The 12,462-nt window shown below is 50.0% G+C and overlaps 1 protein-coding gene across 11 annotated transcripts in view; it reads right to left on the bottom strand.

Annotated features, from left to right (window-relative positions):
- CCSER2 (coiled-coil serine rich protein 2) overlaps positions 1-12,462 on the bottom strand; it is a 223,120-nt gene that overhangs the window by 80,088 nt on the left and 130,570 nt on the right. For all 11 annotated transcript variants that reach the window (XM_075934845.1, XM_075934839.1, XM_075934840.1 and 8 more), the window contains one exon: positions 4,745-4,828. In XM_075934845.1, the coding sequence (XP_075790960.1) occupies positions 4,745-4,828 (84 nt within the window). Of the gene's footprint in view, positions 1-4,744; positions 4,829-12,462 lie in introns of those variants that run through there.

Raw genomic sequence — 12,462 nt, 5'->3', positions numbered from 1 at the left:
TTTATGATGAAGCACAGGAATCATCTATGTGCAGGATGTATTGTTATATGAAAGTACGCATCCTGTAGGTCGAGGGCCGTGAACCAATCATTGTTGTCCAGAGCTGGGATGATCGTCGTGAGCGTCGTCATTTTAAATCGCTGTTTTCTGAGGTAGTGATTCAACTGGTGCAGATCCAGAATAGGTCTCCATCCCCCCATTTTCTTTTGCGTTAGGAAATAACGTGAATAGAACCCTTTTCCTGTGAAGTCCTCTGGGACCTTCTCTATCGCCCCGATAGCTAGTAGGCGATAGGCCTCTTGTTGCAGAAGGTCCTCGTGAGAGGGGTCCCTGAAAAGGGACGGGGATGGTGGGGTGGTAGGAGGGAGGGATGTGAATGGGATGGTGAGACCGGATCTTATCACCTCCAACACCCATTTGTCTGATGTTACAGCAGCCCATTGATGATAATAGGGTTGTAGTCTGTGATGAAAAATGGGCTTGGCATCTCTGGCAACGATTGGAGTGTTCAGCACGCCCCCGACATGGGAGTCAAACCTGCTGTTTGGGCGCCCCGGCATTGTTCACTCTAGTCGGGTGAGGACATCTGCGCTGTGGTTTCTGCCTAGAATGACCTTTATCATAAGGAAGGTTTTGTTGTCTCCGGAATTGATAGTCATATCGTTTTTGGAACGGAAAATATTGTCTGCTGCGGAAAGGTGGGACGTACATTCTGAGAGTACGTAAGGTTGTTCACGAGTCCTTCCCTGTATGGAGTACGTCATCCGTTTTTTCCGCAAAGAGCTTAATCCTATCGAATGGGAGGTCTTCCACCTTGGATTGTAACTCTCTAGGTACTGCGGCCGTTGCTAGCCATGAGGCCCTTCGCATGGATACTGCCGTAACAACTGTTCGTGCCGCTGTGTCAGCCATGTCACTGGCAATTTGCAGACCCGCTCTGGCACACGCATATCCCTCTTGAATTATCTCACGGAGGAGAACCCTATCGGCCTCGGAGATTCGTTGTGCAATTTCCGTCAATCTTGCAATGTTATCGAAGCTATGGTTGGACAAGAGAGCCGCATAATTAGCGATACGCAGGAGCAGTGTGGATGAAGAATACACCTTCTGTTCAAAGGTGTCTAGCTTTTTTTGCATCCTTGTCAGCTGCTGAATTTCTGACCTGTGGGTTCTTTGCTCTCTGCAAGGCTGCGTCCACCACCAGTGAATTTGGCTGGAGGTGTGAGAACAGGAACTCTGCCCCTTTGGCTGCTATGAAGTATCTTTTCTCCGCCCTTTTACACGATGGGGTAACTGAAGCCGGCGTGTTCCAGATCTCTGCAGCCGACTCTAGAATTGCCTCATCTAGCGGTAAGGCCGCTCTGGATTGATGCCTAGGGTGTAAGTTCTTCCACAACTTATGTTGTTTCGCTTGCACACCGTTAGTTGAACTTCCTGTGACTGTGCTACCCTCTTGAATAGGTCTTGGAATTCACAGGCATCATCTGGTGGTGAAGGATCCCCCACGAAAACTGCGGAGGGTGATTGGACATCCCCAGGGGAAGCTGCAGGCGTGTGCTCGCCTGTATCCAAAATTTGACCCTCTTCCGGGTCAGCGAGGACTGATATTGAGGGTGCCGTGGGAAGGGGCGGTTTTGGTGATTGAAGTCCTTGATATTCAGGGGCATGCGGTGAAGCCCATCTATGATAGGGCTGGTGGCAACAGCAAGAGTGGGAATTGGAGTGTGATGTGCCCTTCCTTATAGGGGCATGATAACTCCTGTGAGTATGATAATCATAATCAGGAGATGATCTCCTTGATGTATATCTGCTGTTGTGCCTGCTCCGATATGATCTGGGAGGAGAGTAGGTTGGCGAGAGAGATCTATGCGGAGAGCCACCTCTATAAGAGTAATTCGAGCAGGAGCGTGTATGATTGCTATTATACGCGGAGGAATAAGCCCCCCTGTCTGAGTGACATGCAGGAGGGGAAGGCTCCGGTGAGAAGTACAGTGAAGGTGACCTGGAATGGTACCTAGGTGCTGATTTCCTTGCTGTCTTAGTAGGAATAGCTGCCGGGGACTGCTGGGTAGCTGTCAGGTCTCCTGCTGTGTTGCCATGGTGACGCTCAGCGCCCGCCCGGCTGAGAATGCCTTGAAGGCAGAGATTGCAATCTCGGTGCCGAGGGGTGGGAGGACTGAGCAGCTCTCGGCCCCGAGTTAATGATCTCCCTCGGCACGGAGCGATTGCTCTCGCACGGCACCGCGCTCTCACACGGCACCGGGTTAATGCTTTCCCCCGGCACGGAGCAAGTGCTCTCACACGGCACCGGGGGTGCTCCGGGGGAATTTCTCTCTTGCGGTGCCGTCTGCCCTATCGGCACCATGCTGTGAGCCGTGGTCTCCCGGTGCCGCTGTGTCTTCTCTGGAGCGGCCAGTGCTCGCTCCTGTGGAGGGGTTGGGGATGCCTTTCTCAGCAGTCCCGACCCCGTTGCTGCTTCTGACTCGTCCCGCTGCTGCGGGGACAGTTCCCTGTCAGACGGCATAGCTGGTGGCATTAGCGGCATGGCCAGCTTATCCCCCAAAGGGGTTCTGGTCCGTACATGCTCCCTATGAGTAGGGGCAGCCGCTTCAGAAGCCGAATCTGTGCACGGCTTTGCTGGTTCTGCCACAGACCGGGGAAGCGTTTTAGATGCCGGTCTCGCCTCCGACTTGTCCTGGCTCACCCGCGGCAGGGGGACAGCGGGGAGCGAGCGGGCGGGAGACGCCTTTTTTTTTTTGTTTTTGGCACCCCTGGGGATAGCGCCCTTCTCTTTGGAGCAGCTGTTTGCTCCTGTGTAGTTTGTGCCGGCTGAAGAGCCTTATCGCAAAGGAGGAGCTTGAGCCGGAGATCCCTGTCCCTGTGCGCCCGCAGGGTTAACTTCAGGCAATGGACGCATTTTTGGGGTACATGGGACTCCCCCAAACAACTGACACATACTGTGTGTCCGTCTGAGGTTAGCATAGCATCTTTGCGCTGGGAGCACCTTTTGAATCCTGGTGTCCCAGGCATGATTCAATTACCTAGGCAAACTGCCGCACTGGCAGAAATTGCCTAGAAAAATGTCTTTCTTTCTTTCTTTCTTTCTTTTTTTTTTTTACTAACTAACTAACAGGTAACTAACTATCTAATAAAAACTAACTAATTTACAATGTCTTTCTGACAGGATTTGCTCTGAGGAGATCACGGAGCTCCGCCAGCAACCTGGGGCAGCTGAGAAGAAATGGCAGGGGGGCCGGTCTGCGCTCGTGATCAAAGGCGCGAAAGCCGCGCGCTGCAGGGGGCATGCGCAGACCGGCCGAAGACGGCTCTGAAAGCTTCCGACCAGCGGCGCCGGGACAGACCTGACACCTAGAGTGGAGCACCCACGGGGCCACTCGAAGAAGAATCTGTTCGTTCCCTCTGTGGCACTTCAGCTCTCCCACCTTAGCCAACAGGGAGGGGTGGTCTATGGCCATGCCAGCCCAGGTTCCTTCTCCCTCCCTGGGCCTGTCAGCCAGGCCCAGGCTCCTCCTCCTCCCTGCCAGCCCAGACCCCTTTTCCCTCCCCTTCCATACCAGCCCAAGCCCACCTTCTCCTCCCTCCCCCACCTGCTGCACCAGTCCGAGCTCCACTTCTCTCCCCAGTCCTTTGTTGCGCCAGCTCAGGCCTCCCTTCTCCTTCCCCTGCCCTGCCAGCCAGGGTCCCTTTTCTGCCCCTGCACTGTGCAAGCCAGAGTCCTTTCTCCTTCCCTCCCCCTCATACCGGTTACATGCCAGGATCGTCTCTAACTCCAGTGGCAGGGGAGGCGCAAGGGTGGCGCAGCAAGATGCAGGTAGTGCTCTGGGCACACGGTGTTCTAAGGCACTGCAGCTTGCTGAGGTGGAGAAAGCAGCAGTGCGGGGGGTGCTGCCTGACTTCTCCCAGTACGGTACTGCCTGTGCTGCTCACTGCCCAGCCTGTCCACAGAGCCTAGGACCACCCATCTGCCTGCTAGGAGCAGAAGGGAAGTAGGAGACAGGTCGCTGTGGTGACTCTTGTGTGGCCTGGGGGTGCTCTGGCAGCTGCAGTAAGTGCAGTTGCTGGGGAGGGGTGAGTTTCCACAGGAGCAGCCAGACTTTGGATGGTCAGGCACTGCAGTCCGGCTCCCCAAGAGCATGGTGATGGTAAAGCCCTCAGGAGCCCACTGCTGGCACATAAGCCCGGCTGGGTGCCCCGCTCCTAGAACCTGTCCCCAGGCTGCTGTCCCAATCACCAAACCCCCTGGCCTGTCATGGCGGCGATATGGGGTCTACACGCTACTGTGCCATGTTTCTTGGCGTTGAAAGTCCTGTGATGTGGGGTGGAAGAAGGGGGGTAGAGGCTTGGTTTAAAATAGCAATTCTAAGTGCCGAGGGGAAGCAATGATGTCTGACTCGAGCTGGGAGGGAGGGAGGATAGAGGGGAGAGGCAGGCAGGTGGTACATAGAGCGACGTGATGACATCACTCGGTTGTCCCGCAGAAAAAACTTTTTTTTTATATATATATATATATATATATATAAAGAAAAGTCTTATTTAAATAAAAAAAATCTGACATTTTTTAAAAAAATCATTAATTTTTATTCAGCCTGGACTAAATAAAAAAATCTGTTTCTCACCTTAGCTTTGTCCATTTAACCTGGCAGTGCTAGCTTTACAATTATGTGCAATGCTGATAAAAACAAAGTTATGCTACTATTCTCCATTACAATCAATGCCAATTTACCTTATATGTAGGCTCAACATCCTGTTGGTCTGGGCTTGATGGCATCGAGAGTGGGATGTCCTGAAAATAGACAGTCTCATCATTCTGCAGGGAAAAAAGGAAAGGAATGAAGGCTTAGCTTGTTTACTAAATATCTTGTTCCCAAAGTCAGCATTAGATACCAAAGAATAAAAATTGTGAAAATTAAGAGTTAATCTCAACTTTTTCACTGTCACTTATTAATTGCAGACTTCCTAAGAATGAAGAGCTACATTTCAAAATTCAAACAAACTATAAAAAAAATCAGTGAAACCCTAAACTGCTACCATACTTTTTTTAGATCAATTTTTTATGACATTCTACCCTACTCTTGTATTTCATTGCATTTGCACTTCTTACAAAGTGTAATAAATTGCAATAAAACAGTTCTTGATCAAAATGTATTTTAAATGCTGTGGTACTCTACTTATGATTATTGTCATTTAGCTGGCACCATCTCTTTACTTACAATTTTTGCCTTACAGAAGAATGGTCTGTCAAAACATCTTGTTGATAGTGACCACACACGTTACAACTCAGGACAAGAATCCTGGCTCTCAACTATTTCAGATGCACATCCAGAAAAATAATTGGTGAGAAGGACACAGTGGAATGGAAGTCAAAAAACCCCTGAAGGAATGTATCTTATTGTTGAAAATCAGGCCAGAGAGGCAATGTTTCACTTTTCAAGCATCTCATGAATCTGTTTCCATTTAAAAGTTGCAATAGTTAAGAAAAACAGTCTGTAAATAAAGTGTGATTCACATTTAAGTTATACTAACATAGCTCATACCTCAACTAGGGATAATTTTTTAAACTCAACTATACTATTGCTTGTTTGGATGACTAATGCAAAATGAACCCTTTTTCCCCCCCAAATCAGGCCAATATGGCATGGAGTGAAAAGGCACATTTATTGTTATTTTTAGCAATAGTGCTGGATTCTGGAAATAAACACAATAAATAAAGTTAAAAAGATCCTGAAAAGATGACAACAGATAATTGCAGGACTGTTTCCTGAAGCATTTAAATAGCCATGATAAATAGCTGATGATATAAAATGTCCATGTCAAAAAAGAAATCAGACAAAAATCACTGAAGAGAGATTTTCGTGTCACATTATCACACTTGTATTGCAATGTTCATATGTAGCCTCAGGTCATTACAGAACATGACACACTATTTTAAGGTTCTAAAATAATTACCATGGATGTGTGTGTTTTGCCCCCTCTTACATATGAAATAAAAGAGTTACTCACCTGTGTAGTAACATCTGTTCTTCGCGATGTGTGTCCCCGTGGGTGCTCCACTGTCAGGTGTCGGGCTTGTCCCAGAGCCGCAGTCCGGAGATTTTCCTATAGCAGTAGCCCCTGGAGGACCGCGCATGTGCAGAAGCTGCCTCGCGCCGTTCGCACCCTTTCTGTAATGTGCAGTCCGTCCCGCCAGTTCCTCCTAGCTGGAACATCTGAAACATACAGAAGGACAATAGTTCTGAAGCAGGGAGGAGGGCGGGTCATGGAGCACCCACGGGAACACACATCTCGAAGAACAGATGTTACTACATAGGTGAGTAACTCTTTTTTCTTCTTTGAGTAGTGTCCCCGTGGGTGCTCCACTGTCAGGTGAGTGTGAAGCAGTGACCAGAGTCAATCTCGTGCTTCAGCGTCAAGACCTCTGCACCGTGGAGAGCACTGCGTGCGTCACTGCCGAGTCTGTAGCCAGGATGCGTTGGAGGGTGTAATGTCTGGCGAAGGTTGATGTCGAGGACCATGTAGCGGCCAGACATATGTCTCGAAGCGGCACATGGCTAAGAAAAGCTATAGAGGTAGCCACACTCCTAGCAGAGTGGGCTTTTGGTCTGGTAGGCAAAGTTTTGTTCCGTAATGAATAATAATGGGAAATACAAGTCACAATGTGAGACAAAATGCTCTGGGAAGAGAGCTGTTCGCTTCTGGAGTAATCCACCATTGACAACAGGAGACATTGTGACTTTCGAAAAGGTCGCGTCCTGTCAGATAAAAGGCAAGTGCTCGTCGAAGATCCAGCGTGTGTAGGCACGCCTCCTCTGCAGGAGTATGTGGTTTTGGATAGAAGGTAGGTAAAGTGACAGGTTCATTAATATGAAAAGGCAAATTGACCTTTGGTAGAAAGGCAGGGTGACTGCGTAAAGTTACTGCTTGTTCCATGAACATCGTATAAGGAGAGTCAGCGGCCAACGCCGCCAACTTGCTCACATGACGGGCGGATGTAATAGTCAAGAGGAAGCAGATTTTCATGGTAAGAGTTCTCAAATCGCAAGTTGCCAATGGCTCAAAGGGTGGTCGGGTAAGGGTATCTAGGACAAGGTCCAGATGCCAAGGCTTCGGGATTGGTCTGTACAGGGGGCAGAGATTCATGATGCCTTTTAGGAACCTCTTGGTGAGCGGGTTGGCGAAGATGGAGTGTCTGTCTATAGGCAGGTGGAAGGCGGAAATTGCTGCCAAATGGACCCTAAGCATAGATAATGGCCTGTCAAGTGCAAATGAAGGATGTAGTCCAGAACTTGCTGAATAGTAAGTGAGGAGGGGATAAGGCCTTGTGGCTGACGCCAAGAGTGAAAACGACGCCACTTATAAAGGTAAGATCTCTTTGTGGTTTGTCACCTCCTTAGTACCAAGATATCTTTGACAGCCTGGGAGCATGCTAGCTCCGGGCCTTGAAGCCAGTCAGGAGCCATGCTGTCAGATGCCGTCAATCAACGTAGGGATGAAGGAGCAAGCCGTGCTGTTGTGACAGTAAGTTGTGTAACTGTGGTAACTGCCGTAGTTGAGACACTGACATCTGCATTAGCTGAGTTATCCATGTTTGATGAGGCCAGAAGGGTGCTATTAATATTATGATAGCTCGGTCTGAGCACCTTTGGAATGAGGGGGATTGGAGGGAAGTCGTACGAGAGGCTGTGCGCTCCCCAGTTCATGAGGAAGGCATCCCCCTGAGAACCGGTTCCGATGCCTACTCTTGAGCAGAAGAGGCGGCATTTCTTGTTGCATCACGTGGCGAACAGGTCTATACTGGGGTATCCCCAGGCCTCGAATAGGGTATGGGTCACCTGGTCGAGCAATTCCCACTCATGCTGTAGATAAAAGGACCTGCTCAAAGCATCGGCAATGGTATTGCTTTTGCCCAGGAGATATTTTGCCATGATGGTAAATGTGGCGGCAGATGGCCCAATTCCATAGGCAAATGGACGCCACACAAAGGGATCTGGATCTGGCCCCGCCATGACGGTTGATGTAGTAGACCGTACAAATATTGTCGGTGAGGATTTGTACTGTGGCTCCGCAGAGGATTTGTACTGTGGCTCCGCAGATCCATTGCACGAAATGCCTGCAGGCATTGAAAACAGCACGCAGCTCCAGAAGTTTACATGGACCAGGTACTCATGTTACGGCCATAGGCCTTGAACTTGGTGATGCCGCATGCGTGCACCCCACCCCACGAGGAATGCATCATCGTAATCTGAATGGATGGTTTCTGGGCGTGGAATGACACACCACCTAATGTATTGGCTGGGTCGAGCCACCATATCAGGGAATCTCTCATGTGCCGTGGAAGGACTACAAGTTTGTGAGTGCTGTGAATGCCTGGCTTGTAAACTGTGAGGACCCAATGTTGGAGATATCTTAGATGGAGACGTGCATGAGGGATGACATAAGTGGCGGTGGCCATATGGCCGAGCAGCCTCAAGCAGGTGAGTATGGTCTACTTGGGTGTGGTAAGAAGAACATTTGCTAGGTCTTGAATGGTATGAGATCTGTCAAGAGGTAGGTATGTAGCAGCGGCTTTTGAGTCCAGTCTTGCCCCAATGAACTTGAGCGACTGGGAAGGAATTAGAGAGGATTTGGGTATGTTTATGAGGAGGCCAAGCGCTTTGAATATGTTCGTGGTGGTATTGACTGCCGCTCGCACCTGTTCCATAGTAAGGGCCTTTAAGAGGCAGTCATCCAGGTAAGGAAAAATAGTGATGCCTGTGCAGCAGAGATAAGCGGTTATGACGGCTGGAGTCTTGGAAAACACTCTAGGTGCCATTGAAAGACTGAATGGTAACACTGTGTACTGGTAGTGGTCGTCTCCAAGAGTGAAACGAAGAAACCTCTGGTGGGCTGGATGCACCGCTACGTGAAAGTACGCATCTTGGAGGTCAAGAGATGCGAACCAATCCCCTTCATTCAATGCAGGAATGATAGAGGCTAAGGTGACCATCTTGAACTTTTGTTTCCACAGGTGCCTGTCTAGTCTGCGAAGGTCTAGGATAGCCCTCCATCCCCTGGACTTCTTCTGCGTGAGGAAGTAGTGAGAATAGAAGCCTTTTCCTCTGAACTCACGTGGGACCCTCTCTACTGCTCCTACGGCAAGTAGACGAGAAACCTCTTGTTGTAACAGAGGTTTGCGAGCAGTGTCCCTGAAGAGGGATGGGAGGAGAGGGCTGGGAGGAGGTCAAGTGGAGAAAGGAATGGCGAGACCGGAGGCGATGATCTCTCTGACCCATTGATTGGTGGTTATGGTACACCATCTGGTGTAATAGGGTCGTAGGCGATGGCGGAAAAGCTTGGAATGGTCATGAAAAACCTATGGAAAGGGAATGGCGCGCAGTCTCTCAACCGACGCATCAAACTTGCTGCCTTGGTTGCTGCTGGTTCAACATCTTTGTGGTTTGTAGATGTCGATGCTGCGGTCGTTGTCTGTGCCTAGTCTGGTCGTAAGGCCGGAATCTGGGTGTGGCATAGGAGAAGGGCCTCTGCCTGTTGTACGGAACAAACTTCTTGCTCTGGAAAGGTGGAGTGTATATTCCGAGTGTTCTCAGAGTGGTGCGTGAGTCCTTCCCGGAATGAAACACTTGATCTGTGTTCTTGGTGAAGAGGGAATGCCAGTTGAAAGGTAGATCTTTGACCTTAGTCTGAAGGTCCTTAGGCACAGCAGCGAAGTGAAGCCACGATGCCCTACGCATAAAAACATGCTGTTGTACATGAGGCCAAATAGGCAATGTCGAGGAATATTTGGAGGGCGGTGTGTGCAGATGTATAGCCCTCTTGTACCACAGCCTTGAGGAACTGTTTCTTAGGCTCAGGCAAGTATTCCAAGAGCGGTATCGGTTTGAAATAATTGTCGAAATCGTGTTTGGCCAAGTGGGCTGTATAGTTGGCCATCCTCAGGGTGGCTGTGGCCGAGGAATAAACCTTCCTGCCCAACAGATCTAGGCGCTTAGTCTTTGTCCTGCGCTGTGTTTTTCGTGTGCGCAGTCTTAGACTTTTGTTGCACCGTGTCCATAACTTTAGAGTTGGGTGGAGGATGCATGAATAGGAATTCTGCATCCTTGGGATCCACAAAGTACTTCTTATCAGTACGCTTGTTCATAGGAGGTACTGATGCTGGGGTCTGTCATATTTCATTTGAAATTTCCAATATGGCCTCCTCAAAAGGCAGGGCCAGCTTTGGCTTAGTGGATTATTGCAGATTCCTCAAGAGAGGATGATGCTTCTGAGGCACATCCAAGATGCGCAAGCTCTGAGAGTGAGCGACTCTTGAACAAGTCCTGGAACTACTTGTAGTTGTCAACCAGGGAGGGATCTCCAGGAAAAACTGCATCATCTGGTGACGACAAAGACTGGTCTGTCGGCAAGCCCATAAGTTGCTCCTCATGGATAGGTGGACGCTGAAGGGGCATTGCCCGTGGGTGTCGGTGGAGCCTGTGCCGGAGGGATAATCTCCTGCGTAGAAAGGTGAGGTGAACGTGAACGCTCTGGCGAGATTGATGGCAAATGAGGAGCACCACGGGAGTACGTGTCGCGACGATAGTGGCGAGTATAGCGACCACCATAGCAACGCGGAGAGCAGCAAGGAGAGTAGGGACTAACGCTCCTATGTCGGGAATAGCATGATCGTGATGGCGAGGCGTCCGAGCCCGAATGGATCGTATAATGAGAAGGAGATCTGGACCGGTATGAACGGTAGTATTGTGAGGGTGATGCTCGTGGGGATCTCCAGTAGTAACAAGGTGATGACCTGTACTGAGTGCGACCACGTCTGTCTACATAGGGGGATGGTGAGTGCTCAGGTGAGAACACTGCCCTGTAAGGAGATGGAGAAGGGGGTAGGGACATGTTGAGCCTTCCTTTGCGCCTTCGTTGGCAAGGTGGACCTCTGTGGTGGTGGTGGTGGAGGTGGGCTAGCTGGCACCGACAACACTGATCTGGCATCTGATGTGCTTCAATCGATGGACGGTGATTTAAGCAACAGGGACGGCGGTGCCAGGAGTTGAGGCAGAGTCCTTGGTACTGAGATGTTATCCGGTACAGGCCCCCTCCATGCACCATGTGGGCTGGTCGGCACGGTCAGTTCTACTGGTGCCGCAGTCCTCCTCGGCATCGTATCTCTTCTCAGCGCCAACTTGCACCTTGGCGCCGCATCTCTTCTCAGCCCCGACTCATGCGTTCATGCCATCTCATGCCTCAGTGCGGGCTCATGTCTTGGTGCCGGCTTGTGCCTCGGCACTGGCTCTGGCCTCGGCGCCAGCTCAGTTGTTGGCGCAGTGGTTGCCCGCACGGGCTGTTTCGGTGCCGGACAGCTTCTCAGTGCCGACTTGGCTAGCAGTGCCGGTTGTGCTCTTGATGCCGTTTTCGGCGGCTGATCTGATGCTGCTGCGACCGGCGTTGACTCCAGGCAGGATGGGACATGCGATGCCGACCCCAAAATAGAAGATACAGCAGGGCTAAGCACCAAGGTGCTGTGGGGCTTAGAGGACTTAGCCGTAGCATGTCTCACCAGAAAGCCCGAGGTGCCCGGTGTGTCCCCTGCACTCGTACTTCTAGGCTGAGTAGGGCCCCTACCCCTCCTCATGGGACTTACGAGGCTATAACTCCCTTTGTTGTTGCTCTGGAGACAGCAGTCGGAGGGCTTCGTTGAAGAGGAGCATCTTCAACCTCATTTCTCTGTCTCGCCTTGTGCGAGCAGTTAACTTTGAACAACGCCCGCATTTTTGGGGGATGTGACCTTCCCCGAGGCACTGTATGCATCTGGCGTGTCCGTCCGATGCCAGCATGGCATCCCCACACGAGGTGCACTTTTTGAAGCCTGGGGAACTGGGCATTTTGAAAGAATCCGGCAAACTATGGCTAAACGTCTGCAGAGTAAAGTTTAACTATATACAAGAATGAAAGGTCTCTAAATATATATATATATATATATATATATATATATATATATATATATATATATATATATTAAACTAACTATGAACTGCAAAAACACTAACTATAGGTAGGGGCTGAACTGGGACGAACAGACAGCAGAATAATTGTTATTCTTTCTTCTCCTCAGGTGGCGGCAGGAGCTCGTCCCAACTCCGTCTGCAACCGTGGACGGTTAGAAGGAACTGGTGGGACAAACTGCACATCGCAGGTGGCTTCTGCACATGCGTAGTCCTCCAGGGGCTACTGCTATAGGAAAATCTCCGGACTGCGACACCGGGACAAGTCCGACACCTGACAGTGGAGCACCCACGGGGACACTACTCGAAGAAGAACCTTCCCGTATAATTTTGCTATTGTATTACACAGAAAACTTGACCATGAATGAAGAGGTGGCTGCCGTATAACATTTTTGCGATTTTTAATAAAAAAGCCTTTGAAGTAATTACAATATAGTTTGAATTTGGATAGTCA

This window comes from Pelodiscus sinensis, chromosome 8 (assembly GCF_049634645.1).
Source record: "Pelodiscus sinensis isolate JC-2024 chromosome 8, ASM4963464v1, whole genome shotgun sequence".
Taxonomy (NCBI): domain Eukaryota; kingdom Metazoa; phylum Chordata; order Testudines; family Trionychidae; genus Pelodiscus; species Pelodiscus sinensis.
The sequence above is the reverse complement of the archived record's forward strand: the minus strand, read 5'-3'. Positions and strand labels throughout refer to the sequence as shown.